Source organism: Pseudophryne corroboree, chromosome 5, assembly GCF_028390025.1.
Source record: "Pseudophryne corroboree isolate aPseCor3 chromosome 5, aPseCor3.hap2, whole genome shotgun sequence".
NCBI classification, from domain to species: Eukaryota; Metazoa; Chordata; class Amphibia; order Anura; family Myobatrachidae; genus Pseudophryne; species Pseudophryne corroboree.
Window position 1 is genome coordinate 696,913,638 of NC_086448.1, and position 21,379 is coordinate 696,935,016.

Here is a 21,379-nt window from a genome sequence, read left to right on the forward strand (position 1 = left end):
AATAGCACTTTTAATTGCACAAAATTAGTGATAAAGTACCATAATAGTAGCCAAAACGTAACATCAAATTAGTGATAAAGTAGCTAAGTGCATTCAGACTAATTAAAATGACTTAAACATTATAAATGTAGAAACAGTACTGGCACTCCTGATTATGCAGCACAAACGTCATCCAGTGGTACCCAACCACAAAATACACAATACATTTATAGTTAGAAAAATCTTAGGCACTACTTGTTCACCAAAAACAGCAATACCGTTAGATAGAGAATTTCTTCAAAGTCATTAGATTTCAGGTCCAAAATACCAGTAAATACAGTATGTCCTATTTAATCTAAGCTATTTGAAATTTGAAATCTAATGACTTTGAAGATATTGTCTGTCTACGTGTATTGCTGTTTTTGGTGAACATGTAGCGCCTACTATAAGATGTTTTCTGATATAAGTGTATTGCGTAATTAACATTGCCGTCTACCCATAACGCTAACAGTGCTGACAAACATGGAAAAATCATGACATACAGTATATAGGGATCAGTATGATATCCCGGCTGTTGGGATCCCGGCAGTCAGGAGATCGACGCCGGGATCCCGACGGTGAGCGCAGCGTGTCCCCTCATGGGCTCGTTGCACTCACCATGTTTCGGGCCCGGTGGCCACCTTTGGTTATATTCCCCCTCGGGTGGTGGCTTGCACCCACCACCCAAGTGGGGATTCCAGGCAGCAGTCTGGGTATTTCACCGGGTGTCGGGATTCCGGCGTCGGTATCCTGACAGCCGGTAAATTGACTGCCTCCCCAGTATATATAATCAGTGATCTATAACATACTGTACATGACAAACAACAATGCACAGCATCAAGATTATCCACTTTTAGCTGCACTGTCTATCTCAATAGAGAGCAATGTTGATTAGCTCACTTTGCTATTTTTGTCAGTAATACAATGCTACTTTTTCTCTAATATTAAGCTACTTTTACACAATTATAAAGTAGTGACGGCTGTGCGAAAATACAGTACACTTGCAAAAGATCTGGTTACAGAATATGTGTCATGCTAAGGACAAAATTGAGAAGGGACGTATCTGTAAATGTTAATTTTGTTATATATTAAAAAATATTTTCTACTCAAAAGTAAAATGTGGACCATAGTTTAAATATTCATTTTTCTATTTGAATAATGAATTGTAAATGTATCCAATGATTGAAGTGTTACTCTAATATTTTTAAGAACTTACTTAGAAAAAGAGAAACCTGTCGTTAGGTGCAGTTATTAGAGGAATTAGAGCTGACCGCCTACAGATGGCCTTAAAAAGGCATTACAAAGGAAAACCACAGTGTAAGGTGGTTCTGTGTGTGACCTAATCACATGGAGATATACCTCGCAACATGACCCTCTCCAGGAGGGACAAAATGATCTGCTCCTGGACTTTTCTTTAATGTATAATTACCGGCACCTGTTTTGAACAGGTTAATGGATAGGAAAGGTGTTTCAGCACAGGTGATGGCAATCATAAGTTAAGAGGGATGTCCAGGAGCAGAGCACTGTGTCCCTCCTGGAGAGGGTCATGTTGGGAGGTATGGAAATGTATAAAGTTTAGGTACTGTATGAAGATCTCATTTTCAGTATCGTCTTGGGAAACATCTTGTAACACTATGACTTGCAAACTTTAAAGCTGTATTCTTATTTCAGGTGGTCTTCAGTTTGCCGGCTGTCGGGGTCCCGGTGCACAGTATACCAGCGCCGGAATCCCGACAGCCGGCATACCGACACCCTTTCTCCCTCTTAGGGGTCCACGACCCCCCTGGAGGGAGAATAGATAGTGTGGCGTGCGTAGCGCGCCACCGTGCCCACAGCGTGGCGAGCGCAGCAAGCCCGCAAGGGGCTCATTTGCACTCGCCACGCTGTTGGTATGCCGGTGGTCGGGATTCCGGCGCTGGTATGCTGTGCGCTGGAACCCCGACAGCCGGCATACCATACTACACCCCCTATTTCATGATTTGCAGATGCGTTTCTACCCGTCCAGGGTCTTAGTCATGGCATCCATGACGAAGGCCCTGGACGGGTAGAAATGCATCGACGGCAACAGGTGGATCTGGTCACGATCGTTACAATATATTCACACACTCACAGCGCATAGAGCAGCGGGAGGATCAGCGGGAAAGGAGAGGTATGGGGAAAGGAATCCTTGGACGACCAGCGGTTAAGTGAGTCCGTTTTTGTGCACAGCCACGGGTAAGAAAGAATCCCGGTGGTAGAGGCGGACCCGTGATTACATTGGCGTCCTGGAGGTCCGGTGAGACAAACCCCCGTTTCAATGATAGACGATTGTAAAGCTGGCATCCTAAAACGCTAAACTGTGTAGTGAATATGCAAGAAGGAGATTCCTGATGTTTGTTTTAAAAGTGATTTTTTTTTTACATCTTTTTCTAAAATAAATTTTTGTGTGGTTTTTAAATTACTGGACTGCAATAGATGTTTTTTTTTAGAAAGGACACAAGAAAGCTTTCAGTGTTGGGACATTGTTTCACTGTTGGATTGCATAGGATACTTTTTGGTATAAAAGATACAAGGAAGCTTTCAGTTTTTGTAACTGTGACATATGGCAGGACTGCACAGAATATTATTATAGAAAGAACATAAGGAAACTTAGTTTCTCAATCCCTGGTATACCGTGCAAAGGTGATTTGAAGGATATCGTGGGAGATTTGAAATTTTCTGTTGGATTTGGAAAATATATAAAAGATACAAGAGGTCTCCATTGTCTTCCATAACTGGTTGCTAATTGTAGACATTGGGGTATATGCAATTAGCGGCGAATCGCGACAATTTTTCTCCCGTTTTTTAATTAGACACAATTCGACCGTCGAATTCCGGCAAGTGGGTGCCGGAATTCAACATATTCAATAAAAAACGGATTCGACAGTCCCGCTGTCGAAAAACGGCCGATATGACGGATTTTGATCCGATTTAAAAAAAAATGGAAAAAACTGTAAAAAACCCGAAAAAAAATTGCGTGGGGTCCCCCCTCCAAAGCATAACCAGCCTCGGGCTCTTCGAGCCGGTCCTGGTTCTAAAAATCCGGGGGGAAAAATGACAGGGGATCCCCCGTATTTTTAAAACCAGCATCGGGCTCTGCGCCTGGTGCTGGTGCAAAAAATACGGGGGACAAAAAGAGTAGGGGTCCCCCATATTTTTTACACCAGCATCGGGCTCCACTAGCTGGACAGATAATGCCACAGCCGGGGGTCACTTTTATACAGCGCCCTGCGGCCGTGGCATTAAATATCCAACTAGTCACCCCTGGCCGGGGTACCCTGGGGAAGTGGGGACCCCTTCAATCAAGGGTTCCCCCCCCCAGCCACCCAAGGGCCAGGGGTGAAGCCCGAGGCTGTTCCCCCCATCCAAGGGCTGCGGATGGGGGGCTGATAGCCTTGAGAATATTGAAAGAATGTTGTTTTTTCCAGTAGTACTACAAGTCCCAGCAAGCCTCCCCCACAAGAACCACAAGTACCAGCATGCGGGAGAAAAACGGGCCCGCTGGTACCTGTAGTTGTACTGGAAAAAAAATACCCAAATAAAAACAGGACACGCACACCGTGATAGTAAAACTTTATTTCACACATGTCGACACATACATACTTACCTATGTTCACACGCCGACCTCTGTCCACTTGTCCAAGTAGAATCCACGTGTACCTGTGAATAAAATTATACTCACCTGATCCATTGTCCAGATTATAATCCACGTACTTGGCAAAATAAAAAAACGAACACCCGGACCAAACGGACTGAAAGGGGTCCCATGTTTACACATGGGACCCCTTTCCCCGAATGCAGAGACCCCACGTGACTGCTGTCACAGAAAGGTCTCTTCAGCCAATCAGCGAGCGCAACGTCCTAGCACTTTGCTGATTGGCTATGCGCGTCTGAGCTGTCAGACAGCGCATCGCAAAGCCTCTCCATTATATTCAATGGTGGGAACTTTGCGGTCAGCGGTGAGGTCACCCGCGGTCAGCGTCTGACCGCGGGTAACCCCACCGCTGACGGCAAAGTTCCCACCATTGAAACTAATGGAGGGCGCTGTGCGATGCGCTGTCTGCCAGCAGACGCGCATACAGCCAATCAGGTGAATGCCACGAAGTAGCGCTTCCTGATTGGCTGAAGGGACCTTTCTGTGACAGCAGTCACGTGGGGTCCTGGCATTCGTGGAAAGGGGTCCCATGTGTAAACATGGGACCCCTTTCAGTCCGTTTGGTCCGGGTGTTCGTTTTTTTTTTTTTGCCAAGTACGTGGATTATAATCTGGACACTGGATCAGGTGAGTATAATTTTATTCACAGGTACACGTGGATTCTACTTGGACAAGTGGACAGAGGTCGGCGTGTGAACATAGGTAAGTATGTATGTGTCGACATGTGTGAAATAAAGTTTTACTATCACGGTGTGCGTGTCCTCTTTTTATTTGGGTATTTTTTTTCCAGTAGAACTACAGGTACCAGCGGGCCCGTTTTTCTCCCGCATGCTGGTACTTGTGGTTCTCCAAGTACCAGCTTGCGGGGGAGGCTTGCTGGGACTTGTAGTACTACTGGAAAAAAACAATATTCTTTCAATTTTCTCAAGGCTATCAGCCCCCCATCCGCAGCCCTTGGATGGGGGGGACAGCCTCGGGCTTCACCCCTGGCCCTTGGGTGGCTGGGGGGGGACCCCCTTATTGAAGAGGTCCCCACTCCCCCAGGGTACCCCGGCCAGGGGTGACTAGTTGGATATTTAATGCCACGGCCGCAGGGCGCTGTATAAAAGTGACTCCCGGCTGTGGCATTATCTGTCCAGCTAGTGGAGCCCGATGCTGGTGTAAAAAATACGGGGGACCCCTACTCTTTTTGTCCCCCGTATTTTTTGCACCAGCACCAGGCGCAGAGCCCGGTGCTGGTTTTAAAAATATGGGGGATCCCCTGTCATTTCCCCCCCCCCCCCCGGATTTTTAGAACCAGGAGCGGCTCGAAGAGCCCGAGGCTGGTTATGCTTAGGAGGGGGGACCCCACGCAATTTTTTTTCAGATTTTTACCATTCCATTTAAAAAAAATAATTGAAAAAAATAATAATATTTTAAAAAATATATAAATAATACTTGTGCCTCCAAAAAAGACAAACCAAGTACCTAATCCCTTCTAATATAAATAGATATGCTATTACCAATAAATAAAAAAAAACACCAAAAAAAACATGTTTTACATTTTTTTTATTAGATTCCGCCACCAAAGTGTGGCGGATTGAAAATGACGAATTTACTGTCTAAAAGCACTGTTGTCGAATTTCCAAACTTCAATTGAATATACTTTTGTCGAATTGCCGCATTTGTACCATTGCAGAAATGTCGAATTTGACAAATGTCGAATTTCAAAAAGTCGAATTTGGAAAGTCCGTTTTTTTGACGGAAAGTACTAAATTGCATTGTCGAATTTTTTTTTTTGGGCGAAAATGTCCCGTTTTTCGACATTTTCGGGAATTCGACCGCAATTGCATATACCCCTCAAGCTGAATTAAGAACAGCGCTGTAAAAGTTTTTTTGGAGTCCGTTACCTTTTCTGTACAATACAGTTCTGGATGATTTTAACAGCTGTACTCAGCTGTATCATATTCTTGGAAGACAATTGCATCCAAACTACTCAATGGCAGTGAACATTGGAAAGTCTCCAAATGGAAGAACTCTTGAATTGGAAAAAAAACCATACCTGATGGTTGGAAACCATAGAGTATCAATATCCATCCCTATAATAATGATAATGATAATAATAATAATAATAATAATAATAATAATAATAATAATAATAATAATAATAATAATAAATGAATAAATAATTCATTGATTTGCTTTCCATATATAAATATGGGTCCAGTATGTAGTACCAGTGGTCGGGATCCCAGCGGTCAGGAGACCGACGCCGGAATCCCAGCAGCGAGCGCAACGAGTCCCCTCGCATATATATATCTGTTTATATATTATACCGAACATATAAAGCTAAATTAACAGCAATTAATTTTACGTATGCTGTATATAATGTCATTTCCCATTGAAACCAAACCAGTTATAATTAATCTTCACCAGCCTATCACAATGTATCGTTCCTTCTAATAAAAAACTGTGACACTAATTATCTTGTGTAATGTAGCGGGGAACGCACCAGCTGGATTGTGGCTGAGACACACTGAGTTCTATCTGTATATTGTGTTGTGTGAAGGAAAGCATTGCTTTAATAATGGAACTATTTCTGTCTTATTTGCTAACAGTTGTCAGGAATAGCGGTTGGGAAAAAAATCTATGCTGTAAATGGTGACCTTGTTTTCCTGCGGCCGTTTCATGAAGTGGATTGTTTTCTAAGGACTTGCTTGAACAGCAGAAAACCTCTGAGGATTCTCATGAGCACGAAACCAAGAGAGTAAGTCACCTCTTGTCCTTTCTATTTTAGGCTCCCATCTTCTAGATACACCTTTTACTTTCTTTAGAAGTTTGTTATTTTCACTGTGGGCAATATTTAGTTAACCACTTAACTACCATGATCGTAACCTGCAATGAAACTTCAATTCTCAGCGTACTCTTACAGGCTTATGCTGCCATAGTCCAGTGTCGGACTGGGGAATGAAGGGCCCACCGGGGGAATGCTGTTGTAGGGGCCCATGCTTAAGAGTGTAGACAGCCACCACAGAGGTTTGGCTAACCATTACAGAGTACATGTTCTGTGCCCCTTGGTAAACTAAATATATAATAAACCATGTTCTTATGAAGTATAATGTAACATATGTATAATGCATAATTCATGTGCACTATGATAGAGACTGGAACCTGATCCCTAGAGGAAGAGGAGGGCCAACAGGTAGTGGGGCCTACTGGTGGTTTCCCCTGTTCCCCTGTGGGCCAGTCCGACTCTGCCATAGTCTATGAGATAAAACTCACTGTCAGACATGCAGACCAATTATCTGACATATACTGTCAGATAATTGGCCTCTCTTGGTGGGATGTATCACACCTGTGATGTGGTACATCCCGCCTCTTATCAGGTACATACCGGCGTTAATAATGCTAGTATGTACCTAGAAATGCGCAAGGGACAGCTGACCTTTGTGATGGAAGGACTTCCAGGTTTAGGACCCAGGAGACCTTATGTGCATGTGCATTATGACGCGGCATACGCAGGAGGTGCTGGGAGGGATCCGATTGGATATGGGGAATTGTGAAAAGAAGCCCATAGGCTTCTATTGGGTAGCGCCAGCTACAGCTGGTGTTACCCATCGGGTCCAAGCTTTGAAAATGCATAACATTCCAGAGGTTGGTACATATGAGAAGTTCGGCCTCATTCCCCTTTGAGGTTATCCTGCCCTCTGTGTGATGGTGAGTATATCCACTATCAGATCTGAGCACCACTTATCGCATCATCTGGGCATACTGAAAGATTTCTCATGCCTGGCTGAGCGATAATTGCTGCTGCTGCACCTGCCAATGTCATGTTTACGGTGATTTCTGTGGCGGAGATCTCCGGAAGTATTTTGCTTGCGTTATGTTCCCATGATATCTGCAGTTCCGACTGAGAGGTAAGTAATTTGAGTGGGTGCAGGGTGTCAGGTGTGGGCCCCCCTGGACCCATTGGCCCGTGTACTCTGTGCACCCTGCACCCATTATACAGTAGATATGCCCATGTATACCTGTATTAACAACTAATAACATCTTCATACTGACCGATGTCTGCGTTTCATTTGTTAGCATTAACCATTAATATAGCAGAGTGTAAAGTGATAATCCGCCTACTGAGGTCTGTAAATTGGTCTGTCCCATCAAATTCAGGACATTTGGGAGGTTTGCTTTGATGACTCACTGTTATCAAGACATTTTTACCTTTAAACATTGCCGCTGGGTTCGCGATTGCGGCAATCTGGCAAAGCCATGCTCCCTTTCACATAGGCCACGCCTCCTATGCCGACTCTGGCACGGCTTTGCCGCGCAGTTGTCCCGCAGACCGAGTTAGAATGTTGGGAGGTATGCATAGAGGGCCCTACAGTGCAGAGACAGAGGCAACGGCAAATTTAGAGGTCAGGGTGCATCTTCCCCCTTCACAACTGCACTCAGCCTTCGCAGTCACACCGGTTAAGCATAGCTGCAGTGCCATCCAGCAGCAGTGTCAGGTGGCTCTGCATAGACATCATAGGGTCACTGCCGATTCAGGCTCTGTCCCCTGGTCCAAAGCTGAAGCCTTCCCTCAGCCAGCAATTAGACATGTGAAAAAGCTCCTATCCTTCCCACACCTCATGCATGCAAATCACTGCCAGCGAATCCCCTTCCCGTGCTGATGCTACATAAATGAAGGAGCAATGGGTGTACTGCAGGGGGCTGGCAGGCTGCTGTGCCACACCCAGCAGGTGGTGCCTCTAGGCTTGTGCCTCATGTGCCCAGTGGGAATTCCACCACTGGACAGCGGGCTGCCCCACTGGAAAAGTGCCATATTAACCTACAGTATGTTAAGTGCATTGAATGGAGCAAGCAGCATTTGGAAAGCTATAGCATAATGCACTGATAATGTAACGCACTTTAAAGCAAGTAAAAAGGTGAGTGGGCGCTGACATTTTGAATAATGGGTTCCGTTGTCAGACCCATCACTCGCAATTTAGTGCAATTGAGTATTAGAGGAGATTTGGCTTAGTAACTATGTATTAAGCCTGGAGAAGTGATAAAGCAGTGATAAGTGGAAGACGAAAACACACCAGCAAATCAGCTCCTAACTATCAATTTACATATTGGAGCTGATTGGCTGGTTCGTTATCACCTTGCACTTATCACTGCTTTATCACTTCTACAGGCTTACTACATCTGCCCCAATTTTATACTGTGGTAAAAACCTAAATATTTTGTTTTTTAGTTTTAATCTAATGATATAAAATCTGGTATATGGAAAGTGAATCCTAACGGAATGCAGTGTTTCCATGATTCAGGGACTAGTGCTTGGCAGCACAATGCTGGGAACTGCTACGTAATCAGTATAGAGAAGGCAGCAGTGTATGAGTTGTAGCCTTGTTTTTTTACTATTAAAAAACTGTTTTTCACTCCAAACTATATTCTCATATTCAGATCATAAATTTTAACTGATATTGCATGGTTTAGTGCAGGGCCGGTTCTAGACCTTGTGGTGCCCAGGGCAAAAGTTTCCTTTGCCCCCCCCCCCCCCGACAGGTAGTCGTGGCTTTGTCGGGAAGGGGCGTGGCCACAGTTATTGCCCCTGTAGTTGTGCCCCCAGTAGTTATGCCCCCAGTAGCTGTGCCCCCAGTAGTTGTGCCCCCACTAGATTTGCCCCCAGAAGTTGTGCCCCCTGTAGCTGTGACCCTTGTAACTGTGGCCCCTGTAGTTGTGCCTGCAGTAGTTGCGCCCCCAGTAGCTGTGCCTCCAGTAGATTTGTAGTTGTGCCCCCAGTAGATTTGCCCCCAGTAGTTGTGCCCCCAGTAGCGCCGTTTACAAACACACACAAAAAACCTTTACACAATACTTACCAGCCCCGCTCCTGCTTCCCGACCGCTGCTGTGCTGCTCTCCATCTCTGGCCGCCCGCTCTTCTCTATGGGAGAGACATCATGACGTATCTCCCAAAGCAGCGCCGCACAGACACTAGACAATTATGACCTCTAGCGTCTGACAGTGGCGCCGGCTGCAGTGGGCGCCCACACAGCCCACGGCGCCTGCTGCAGCCGAGGAGCGAGGAGTGGGATGCGGGGTCTGGATGGGCGGCGGGCGGCGGGCGCCTGCGGGGTGATTACGGCCGCCCGCCCTGCTTGCCGTGCCTAAAACTGCTCCTGGTTTAGTGTTATAGCCTGTTTCAGATGATTTTACAACTGAAAAAACAAACAGCAGCACAGCTTTTGTAGCAACATACCTGAGACTGGGAGTAATCCCAAATTTTACAGTGAAACTGTATGCTGTCCATGTATGCCGTACAGCACCCAGATCTCTTCACATGCTGCCGTTTACATGGCACCTTGTATAGCAGTGTGTCTAGCGGCAGGATATATTCAGATCACTTACCATTGTGTTCTGTATTTCTGCAGCTGGAGTTCCACTTCCCTTCCACTCCCCTGCTGCACTCACCACTCCTCCCACTGTGACGGGTCTTTACAATAAAAACTACTGTATGCCATTATATAAATCTGCCTTTTTTTTTAAATATAATTAATTGCTTGTGCCGCCTGCCCCTAGCCTGTTTGCATATCTTTGTGGATGGAGCACATCAGAACACCGCTTCGGGCAGTGTCTTCAGCCTGTGGCTCTGGCTGTATGTTGACTAACTTCAGTTGGGCACAGCACAGGCGCGGATGAAGACTCTATCAGATTCAGAGTAAAGCTTCATGAGATGACGTTGCAAGAGTAAATTATTGCTGTTCTGAAAAGTGGTCTCCGCAAAAGTAGCTGCTTTTCAGAAGTGATCATTTTGTGAGAGGCTGATGATGAATTAGGGTATTTTAAAGCAAAGAAAGTGGCCGATCTGAAATTAAATTAGCACCATTACAAATTTTTTCATAATGAAATGATCCCTATAAAAAGTGCTACCATGCTGAGACTTGTAGTACCATTTAAGAAAAAGAAAAATGCAGGTGCACACTCTAAGCACTAAGAATACTGATAGTCAAAATAATTTTGATAAACTCTTACAAGTAACACGGAGTATAAGCAGGGCCTATAAGCAGAGCCGGCCATAGGCATAGGCAAACTAGGCATTTGCCTAGGGCATTTGATATGCCTAGGGGCAGTAGTAGCTTCTGCTGATTAAAATGATATGCGGCATGCCTATATTCTGTGTGTAGCATTTCATATGCAGATACAGCCACAGTCTCACACAGTATATAGGCATGCTGCATATTATTTGAATCAGCAGAAGCTGCTTGTGCATCCTAGCCACATAGCAATGCATTTTCATAAAAAAAAAGTGCCCGACGTTAGCATTGAGGCAAGATTTATGAGGACATATCTGTATGCAAGCAGAGGCAGAGGTCACAGTGTTAGTGGCAGTGGGAGTGCTGTGTGCATGTCAGTGGGTTGGTTGTGCAGTAGTGTTCGGAATATGTGTAAGAAGCATTATGTGTGTGATGTAAAAATGCATTAATAATGTGCAACATATGTGTAAGGGGCACTACGTGTGTCATTATGTGTATAAGGGCATTAATAATGTGCAGCATATGTGTAACAGGGTACTACTGTATGTGTCATGTGTATAGGGGCACTAATAGTGTGCAGCAAATGTGTAGGGGGCACTATTATGTCATGTGTATAAGGGCATTAATAATGTGCGGCATATGTGTAAGGGACATTATGTGTAAAAGGGCATTAATAAAGGTTGTCATAATGTGTCAGGCACATTATGTTTATAAGGACATTAATAATGTGTCTCATATGTGTTAGGGGCATTACTGTGTGGCATTATGTGTTTAAGGTGCTCTACTATGTGGCGTTGCGTATAGAAAGGGCACTACTGTGTCGTCTAATGTGAATAAAGAGCAATAGGGTGTGGTGTAATGTGAATAAGGAGCAATTCAGTGTGATGTAATGTGAATAAGGGGCTCTACTGTGAGGAGTAATGTTTATAAGGTAAAGTGATACTACTGTGGGATGTAATATGAATTATGGAAACTATTGCATGATCAAATGTGAATAAAGTTGCATTACTGTGTGGCGTAATTGGAATTGGGGTTACTATTGTGTGGCCATGCCCCTTGCCAGCAAAAACCCACCCCTTTTTGGGCTGTGCGCCAAATGTGCGAACTGTTCCTATTTAAAATATAGGGGATACAAACACCAAAATAAGGACTGATATGGGTGGCAGGTGATGGTGCTGGGAAAGAAGTGCAAGGTCAGAGGCGGAACTAGTGGCGGTGTTAGGGGGCACCAGCCAAAATCTTGCCTAGGGCATCATATTGGTTAGGGCCAGCTCTGCCTATAAGCATACCCCTTTTCTGTATGTTGGGCGGCTGAGCAGAGCACCAGGAGGCGGAGCTGCATCTGCCAGCCTGTCACTGAGAGCCAGGCAGCCAAGCAGAGCACCGAGATGTGGAGCTGCTCAGCCAGCCCCTGGCTCTCTGGCTGCTGTAGGGTTGAGCAGAGCTGCTCAGCCAGGTAGTTATGCTGGACCGGCTCATCAGCCCATCGGTTCTTCTGGCATTTGCCAGGTGTACCAGAAAGCCAGTCCAGCCCTGAGTATAAGTAAAGTTCTTAGCACATGTTTTACCAAAAATGTGATCATGCATGGCTATCCCTAAAACATGGACTGTTAGTGTGCCTTGAGGACTTTGTTTGGAAACCTCTGGTATAGGGACAGGGGCTATTAAAGAGTCCTATACGCATCACAAATTCAGGCAGTTAAAGTGACCTGTGCTAAAAGATTATTTACAGTTTAACAAGCTTCCAGGAATGGAATCAGTGCCGTTTCTAGCGGCGGGCGAGCCGTGCAACCGCACGGGGCGCCCGCCGCGGCACTTTAAGTGTTATTTCCCCCTCTCCTCCCTCTCCCCGAGCGCTCCTGCTCGAGGGGGCGGAGTTTCGTGAAATGACGCGTTTGCGTCGTGACGTCATGACGCAAACGCGTCATTCCACGAAGCCCCGCCCCCCGAGCAGGAGCGCTCGGGGAGAGGGAGGAGAGAAGCCTGGAAGGAGGCGGCGGGGGCGGCCGGCGCGAGGGACGTCCGGCGGCGGGATCCGAAGAGCGGAACATGTAAGTATATATATCTCTCTCTCTCCCCCTTCCTTCCCCCCCACCACTTGACACCTGCCTGCCACACTGGGGATACCTGCCTGCCACACTGGGGATACCTGCCTGCTGCACTGTGTAAAATGGGGACACCTGCCTGCCACGCTGTGTAAAATGGGGGCCTGCCTGCCACGCTGTGTAAAATGGGGGCCTGCCTGCCGCACTGTGTAAAATGGGGACACCTGCCTCACTGTGTAAAATGGGGACACCTGCCTGCCGCACTGTGTAAAATGGGGGCACCTGCCTGCCGCACTGTGTAAAATGGGGACACCTGTCTGCCGCACTGTGTAAAATGGGGACACCTGCCTGCCGCACTGTGTAAAATGGGGACACCTGCCTCACTGTGTAAAATGGGGACACCTGCCTGCCGCACTGTGTAAAATGGGGGCACCTGCCTGCCGCACTGTGTAAAATGGGGACACCTGTCTGCCGCACTGTGTAAAATGGGGACACCTGCCTGCCGCACTGTGTAAAATGGGCGCCTGCCTGCCGCACTATGTAAAATGGGGACACCTGCCTCACTGTGTAAAATGGGGACACCTGCCTCACTGTGTAAAATGGGGACACCTGCCTCACTGGTTAAAATGGGGACACCTGCCTCACTGTGTAAAATGGGGACACCTGCCTGCCGCACTGTGTAAAATGGGGACACCTGCCTGCCGCACTGTGTAAAATGGGGACACCTGCCTGCCGCACTGTGTAAAATGGGGATACCTGCCTGCGTACTGTGTAAAATGGGGATATCTGCCTTCCGCACTGTGTAAAATGGGGATACCTGCCTGCCACACTTTGTAAAATGGGGATACCTGCCTGCCGCGCTGTGTAAAATGGGGATATCTGCCTTCCGCACTGTGTAAAATGGGGATACCTGCCTGCGTACTGTGTAAAATGGGGATATCTGCCTGCTGCGCTCTGTAAAATGGGGACACCTGCCTGCCGCACTGTGTAAAATGGGGGCACCTGCCTGCCGCACTGTGTAAAATGGGGACACCTGTCTGCCGCACTGTGTAAAATGGGGACACCTGCCTGCCGCACTGTGTAAAATGGGGACACCTGCCTGCCGCACTGTGTAAAATGGGCGCCTGCCTGCCGCACTATGTAAAATGGGGACACCTGCCTCACTGTGTAAAATGGGGACACCTGCCTCACTGTGTAAAATGGGGACACCTGCCTGCCGCACTGTGTAAAATGGGGACACCTGCCTGCCGCACTGTGTAAAATGGGGACACCTGCCTGCCGCACTGTGTAAAATGGGGACTTTTTTTTATTTTTTCCCCCCTGTGGTGGGCGTGATGATATCAGATGAGGCCACGCCACGCATACTTTTTCTTTTTATAGCTATATGGGGGGGCACAATTTTTTTTATAGCAATGGGGGGGGGCGCATTTTTAAATCTCGCACTGGGAGCCAAATTGTCTAGAGACGGCCCTGAATGGAATCTACATCATCTCTCCTAGTCCTAACAAGTAAACTGCATGATTTTCCTCCTTTATACATACAGTACTTACCAAGAATGATACAGGGACAAGGCATGTAAGCACTAACAACATGAAAGATAGAAACTGTTCTCCAGTCCAGTGTCTTTCTTACAGACCTTGAAAAAAATAATATATGTTCCAACCAAGCCCGTGTTGTTCTTTTATATCCTGCTGTTCCTGGTGCAGACTTGTACTTTCCATTGGCGACTGACTTTGTTGGACCTTGTACATAATTATTTTTGCAGTAGCTTTGTCTAATTCTATTCCCACCTGTAATGCCATTTCCTTTGGAGAATTACTTAGAGCCTAGTCCAAGGGCTGAAATGACTGAAAACTATGCTTTGGAGGTATAGTGGTATCCTCACTTGTGATGAAGTGGTAGAGTTTTACACAAATCCCAGATTCCTATGTAAACCACCAAGAGTGGCTAGTAAGCCAAACCAAATATATTCAGTTCTTTAAAAAATAGAACATTTGTATAGCGCCAAATGCTGCAGCCTCACATTGATGGAGCTTGTATCTTAAGAGAGCAAGATTCCACTTGTAAAGAACCTCCTCATTTAGGTGATAATGCTAAAAATTATTTTGAATGAATTCCAATCATGCAGATTTTTTTTAGATGCTTTGTTTTTTTAATGCTTTCATCCACTGTGTGGCTAATGTGTTGTCGTGAGGCCCTGACAATATTTACTAACAAACTTTCTTATGTGTAGTATTCAATATCACCAAATCAGCAATTAACTTTGATAATTTCAGTGCATTTTAGACTTTGTGCCTCATTTCTGAAGCACACTGGACCTGCACCACCAACCAATGCCATCTTACCATACAGCTGCACTGGGCAGCTGTCCAGGGCCCCACAGTTCTGGGGGCCTCCGAGCAGGGGTGATTGGTGGTCACACAGTCAGAGCAGTGAGGCAGCATTCTCTATCAGCCTCCCAGCCTGCAGTCAGAAAGTGAATGGCTGTCAGTATGCTGATTGATGGATAGCTGGAGCTATTCACAAAGTGCTGACAGCTGTTCACTGTATGGAAGCATGTGGAGGGCTGCGCAGGACCACAGGAGGGGCATGTTATGATTTTTTTTTATTGCTCCTATGAATGGGTGGGTAGGGGCCCCAGTGCAATGCTTTGCCCTAGGTCTACAATGCTGTCAATATGGCCCTTCCACCAACTGGATTGGTTATGCACCAATGTGCCAAGCTGGTTCCCCCACCACATGTCAAGGTCATGCCACCACAACACTCTAAGAAGAGAAGTGTGCTTAGGTGTACAGAGAGGCAGCTGAGATGGCTGTGTGCCAACCCGCAGGGTAAAGACAAATAATTAATCTCTCCACCCTTTATCTCATTTCAGTAATCTTCACAAAATTATTTTTTTTGCTCTGCTCCATAAAAATAAGCTAACTTGTACTCTAGTCCATTATTAACAAGGAACACTCTCACTTCTCTTAAGGTGTGTACACACGGTGAGATATGTACTTGCGATTTCGACTATATAGTCAAAATAGTAAGGAAAGTTAGTGCAGATCACAAGGTGAAAGCCAATTTGCGATCCCGACGCACGGTCCCGCGGGGTCGGTATCGCAAGCCTAGATAGACTGTGCAGGCAAGTCAATTTTGACTATCTAGTATAAAAGTATAGTCAAAATTGGCACTTAGTCAAAATTGAACATAGCCAGTATCGCAAGCACAGTCTATCTAGGCTTACATTACCGACCGTAGTCCATATCGCACAGTGAGAATCGAAAAGTGAAAACTGACTGCAGATTGAGATTATCGATTGACACGCTGCACCACTATTATGAAGTAGTCCCCTGAATTAGGGAACACATCCACATGGTAGATGAAAGGAACGTATTAGATCCCTTCTACAAGATAGCAATTGCCCCATTGTTAATCACCTTATTTGGTTTGTAAAGTACACAGAGTCTCTCTGAGTTTTCTCTCACATAGAAGGGATAGACACAGATCATTTTTATGGTATCCAACTTTATAGGCACATGTCTCACAATTATATTTACCACTTGAAGCAGTAGTGCTGATTGTCTTTGCCTATCTGCTATGATTTGTGCTTTTACTGTGTTGTAAAAGGAAGCAGTTAAAATACCACTAGTCGGTGAAATGCAGACGCCGGAATACACAACACCCATGGAGGGAGAATATAACGTGTGGCGAGCCACCGTGCCTGCAAGAGGCTTTCTGGCGCTCTCCCCGCTGACGGTGTACTGACGGCTGGAATCCCAGCTGCCGGTAATTGATACTGAACCTGTTGCAAAGGGTCAACCTTTGTATGCAGAGTCACCCTGATTCTGATAAATATTCGTACTGGTATGGTAGCTGGGGATCAGTATGTAAATCCAGCTGCTGGGATCACGACCATCAGTATACCGACAGCGGGATCCTGACCATGGATATGCCGGCAACGGGGCGAGCGCTAGCAAGCCCCTTGTGTGCTCGCTGATGAAGTCAGACTGATAAAATGCATTGGAATCTCCTGTTTTGACCCTCCATTTTAAGATAAGCCTTTTTTTGCTATAATGTTACTTCCTTTTAACCATTTTATACCTTAATTTATTTATTTTTTTAAATATTTTTTTTAGAAAATCGTTTAATGTATATAATTCTCATATTTCATAATACACAAAATTTATATACATAATTTAACCGCTTTCAGATATTTGCATTTATTTTATGGAAATATGTTTTTTTTTTTTAAAGTGTTTTTATGTACCTTGGCAATAAATTGTTTACATACATATATATTGATTGTTTACCTTAGAACACAAGCTATTTATTAATATCGTGAAGCCGTACTGGCCGCTGTCCCTCGTGCACGTGCTACGTACTTTGTACGCTATTTGCGTACAAAGACCTCGCACGTGGTACGCTAGTTACGTACACACGCTGCGCTGTGAGTACGGAATACACACAGCGAGCGTACACACAGATAATAACCTTTTTAAACCTTACACAGAGTATGCTTATACTGTAAATCTTAGTGTTGAGATACTGCAATGATATAATGCTGTTTAACCTTGGTCTGTAAGCTAGCTGTTTGAGCGATTGAGATTCTCCAATTACCCTCAGCAATGTAATAAACACACAATACCTTGCTAAGGTTCCAACACCTTTACTAACAATATTTAGCTAAGTAAAAGGGAAAAGAAAACAGTGAACAGTTCATACACTACAGGCTAACATTAATATCTAACAGAATAACTAAACAAAAATATACACAATAGCGAACGATCGCAAACACAAATACATCGACTAAGAATGAATGGCTAACATTAAAACGGGTAACAAAGTGGCCACAGAGAAACATACCATACGGGGAACACTCGCAAGCGCAACCGGAATCCAGTCCTCCAATTATCAGAGATAAATGTTGAAGAGAGAGAGTACTGGCCGGTCTGGGGACAGTGACCCTTATATACACAACATACAGTGTACTACAAAGGGCCCTACAATCTTATTGTTCATTGGACACAGGAATGTCTCCTCGCATTATAACAAAAGGTCATAGGTTAGTTTGAACAGGTGGGCTGTGACTATATCAAACTGCTCAGGTGGGAGGGAATCTCAAAATTCCCGCCGCATGGATAATGAACTGCAAATATAGGAAATGTCCAGAAACTACTAATGGCCATAACTATACGCAGGAGCGATTAATCTTTACCCAACCAGCACCGGATTGTTCCTAATAAAATGTTCTTTAGTTAGGTACCAAACACCACTGCTCAAACCCTGTATGACCCTTCATATCATGCAAAGAGGAATTCCTCTGTCCAGCGACCAGTTACATTAAACAAACTTACAGTCATTATTAAGGGGAACATTATCTATAAAACATACTATTTGGTTTTATTATTTAACTATTGAGTCGCCCGCTAGACGCACACAAACTCTACCGTAAATACACATACCACACGCTCGAGCGCATGGCCGAGGAGGCGCCATCACGCAGCTGCGAGTATCCGCACGTACGGGAGAGAATGTGCACGTGCAGCGGGCAAGCGCATGAGGTGAATATATGGCAACGTGTAGCATGATATTTTTCCGACTTTGACAGTCCACCCTTTGGCAGTCCCCAATAACTGCCACTTCCTAAAACAGTTCAAAAAGAGAAAAATATATGTCATATGTAAATACATTTCTATGATTGGGTAAGGGAGAAGAGAGGAAGGTGGGAAAAAGGTATGACCTAGTGAGATAGTAGAAGCATGTGTGTATGAATTCATGTTTGAGGGGTCATGTATCATCGTGCCGTACGTGTTTTAAATCAAGCTTCGAGGTATTGCGAAGTATACATTTGAATTCCTTCTTATCCCGTATTACGGGTCTGTGGATGGGCTGTCAAACTTTACCGAGCTCTTTTCGGCTTTTGGTTGCAACAAATGGGGGAGCACATTTAGTTGATGATACATGAATGGGGGGATATGTGAGTGCTGATACCTGTATCTATATTCCCTATCGACTATGTGTGTCATTACCTGAAGGTTGTAGAAATGAAGATAAGAAGCAATTATGGTAAATGCAGTCATAAACTATGTGAGTTTAATATACATTTGCCGATTGAGGTCTTGTCTTGTCTCTTGTCTCGATGTACATGTTGACTGTAGTCTCCTGATGCTTTTGCTATAAATGACGGCAAAAGTTTTTTTCCATTGTCCAGAAAGTTAGTCACTAAAATATTTGGGCTATCGTAAAATTTAAAGTCACTAGGGAAATTGGGGCTTGTAGCATAGTTCATCAATGGTCTGTATTAAAAAGAGGTTGTCAAATTCTTCTTCCAAGCGGATGTCTTTGTACCTTGGAGGAAAACAAAGGAGAAACGGGTGAAAGAAACGGACCGTGGAATCACATTTTCATCACAACATTGTCTCTATCGTTGGGTCGTAAATCAAATTAGTTGTTGTTATTACAGTGTCCTCGCTCCTTAAGCTCATCACCCTGGTATTGCTTTTACTCTTCGTTAAAACCCGAACACATCTAAATATCAGGCCAACCAATATGACGACCCCCAGAATACACAAAAGAAATTTCCCTACATCCATAATAATACCTTGGGCCCATTCTCCTAAGCCCGAGAACCAATTTCGTGGGTTCAACCATGACACCCAACTGGTCAGCTCATTACCCACAGCAGCGAGTGTGAGATTGTGTTTCCTTCGAAACTCCCATTTTAATTGTAAAATGTCATCCATCTTTTGGTCTATGACCTCGGCTGGGTCCTCCGTGCTGTTTGTAATGTACGTGCAGCATTTTATTCCATATTGAGTTGCAAGGGTAACACAATACCCGCCTGTCACAGCTGTGAGGTAATTGAGAATCATCCTATGCTGAACCAGTTCTGTTTTGTAGGCTTGTAACTCTTTCCTAGTGTACCTGAATGTGTCGTCATACATTTCGGTGATATTGTCTAATAAATTTGCAAGCGCAGATATATATTTATAATTTATCACTCCTCTGGCGGTACGAGTGATATCTAACGCGAGTAGGAATTGAATCCCGGTGGATTCATGGATCAGATCAGAGGCTGAATGCTCTGTCCTCTCTATCAGGTGTCGTTTAACGACGTGCTCGTAATGAGAGTGAGTATAAGGAGCTTGGGCACTGCGGTGAATATCTTTCATTTTGTTATGGGATACAGTCATTACTTCAGGCAGTACTTTTCCAATATAGCACAATCCCTCTGAGTTTGGGGCAAGCCACTTATACGCCTTCCTCCCGCATATGAAATATGCATCATCGGGGAGAACATATGGGACGGAGTATGACATTATCATGTTACAAATTTTCCATGTGAAATCTCCTAACCCTAACTCTTCCATCTGTTTAGTACACGTATCTGTTTGTACGATATGTGCACAGTATCCTGGTGAGACTTCTCCAACTCGCATGGTCTTACTTCCTAGAGTGTACCTATACCGGAAAAATCTTCCATGGTCGGCTATCTGGCGTATAAGTTCTGTGTCTATGGGCATTCTGTCGGCTCTGTATGAAAAGGTCATGGTTTGATTACTCCATGACACTTCCCAATTTCCCGGCTTTCGGGGATTGGAAATGTTAAAGCACACTAAGGACCTATCCACATGATATTGGTGGAGCTTCAAACTAGGAGGACTAGAGATATTAAACCTCTTGTCCACCGGCCTCCCACCACTTAGCTCAAGTACCTCTCTTATAGTTAAAGGGAATGGTACTAGTCCTGATTTGCTATGACCTTGAGGTACTTGAGAGCATACCCAACAGTCTGTCTGGTTTAACACTTTACCCACTAAGGAGTGATAGTCACTCAATGGATGCCGGTCCATGTGGATATTAAAACTGGACTGACATTTCTTGATGCACCCATCCTCAACTATATTGTCACAGTGCCTACAGATGCAGTTCTCTTCAGCTAACCATCCTTCACAATTCTATTATCAATGCTACCAGATCGTTTTCTGATACTCGCCTTTACTCGGAGATTATGTTGCTCTTGGAAATTTACGCCTCCATCCTGGTCATCAGAACCCATTCCAGATCCTTTCTCGACCTCCATGGTACTCTCACCGAAACAGACTGCTCTGGTCAACATCATGGTCAACAGGAAAATCCGGATCACAGTCTCTTGGGGCAAGTCCATCTTAGAGGAGTAAAAGGAGAAAAATAAGAAGGGGGAAAGGAAATAGGAGGGAGGTGGGAACTGGGGAAAATAACAAATGGGAAAAAGAAATCTGGTTCAACAAGCTTCTGATCTTATTATTCTCGGCGCTCAGGTGTCGTCTTAATCCTCCCTGAACAGACACTCTAGTGATACAGCCTCTACCGTCTGTTCTTTATCACGGGACCTCTCTGGGTCAGTGACCTTTTTACAATGAGACGAATGAACCCAAGTCTCTCTCTCGGCAACCTTCAATGCTGTTGTGCTGGTCAATAAGACTTGATATGGTCCTTCCCATCTGTCAATAAGGCAACCTGAGCGTAGAAAATTCCGTATCATTACATAATCCCCAGGTTCAATGTCATGACAATTACTGTCTGGCAGATCAGGAGTCACCAACTTTAGAGTATCATTCTGATTCCTCAATTGCTTACTCATCTTAACCAAGTACTTTACGGTTACTTCATTGTTACATTTCAA

The 21,379-nt window shown here is 44.8% G+C and overlaps 1 protein-coding gene across 3 annotated transcripts in view; it reads left to right on the forward strand.

Annotated features, from left to right (window-relative positions):
- The window catches only part of PREX2 (phosphatidylinositol-3,4,5-trisphosphate dependent Rac exchange factor 2), an 867,640-nt gene that overhangs the window by 263,759 nt on the left and 582,502 nt on the right, over nucleotides 1-21,379 (forward strand). For all 3 annotated transcript variants that reach the window (XM_063923872.1, XM_063923873.1, XM_063923874.1), the window contains one exon: nucleotides 6,288-6,436. In XM_063923872.1, coding sequence (XP_063779942.1) covers nucleotides 6,288-6,436 — 149 coding nt within the window. The remainder of the gene's footprint in view (nucleotides 1-6,287; nucleotides 6,437-21,379) is intronic.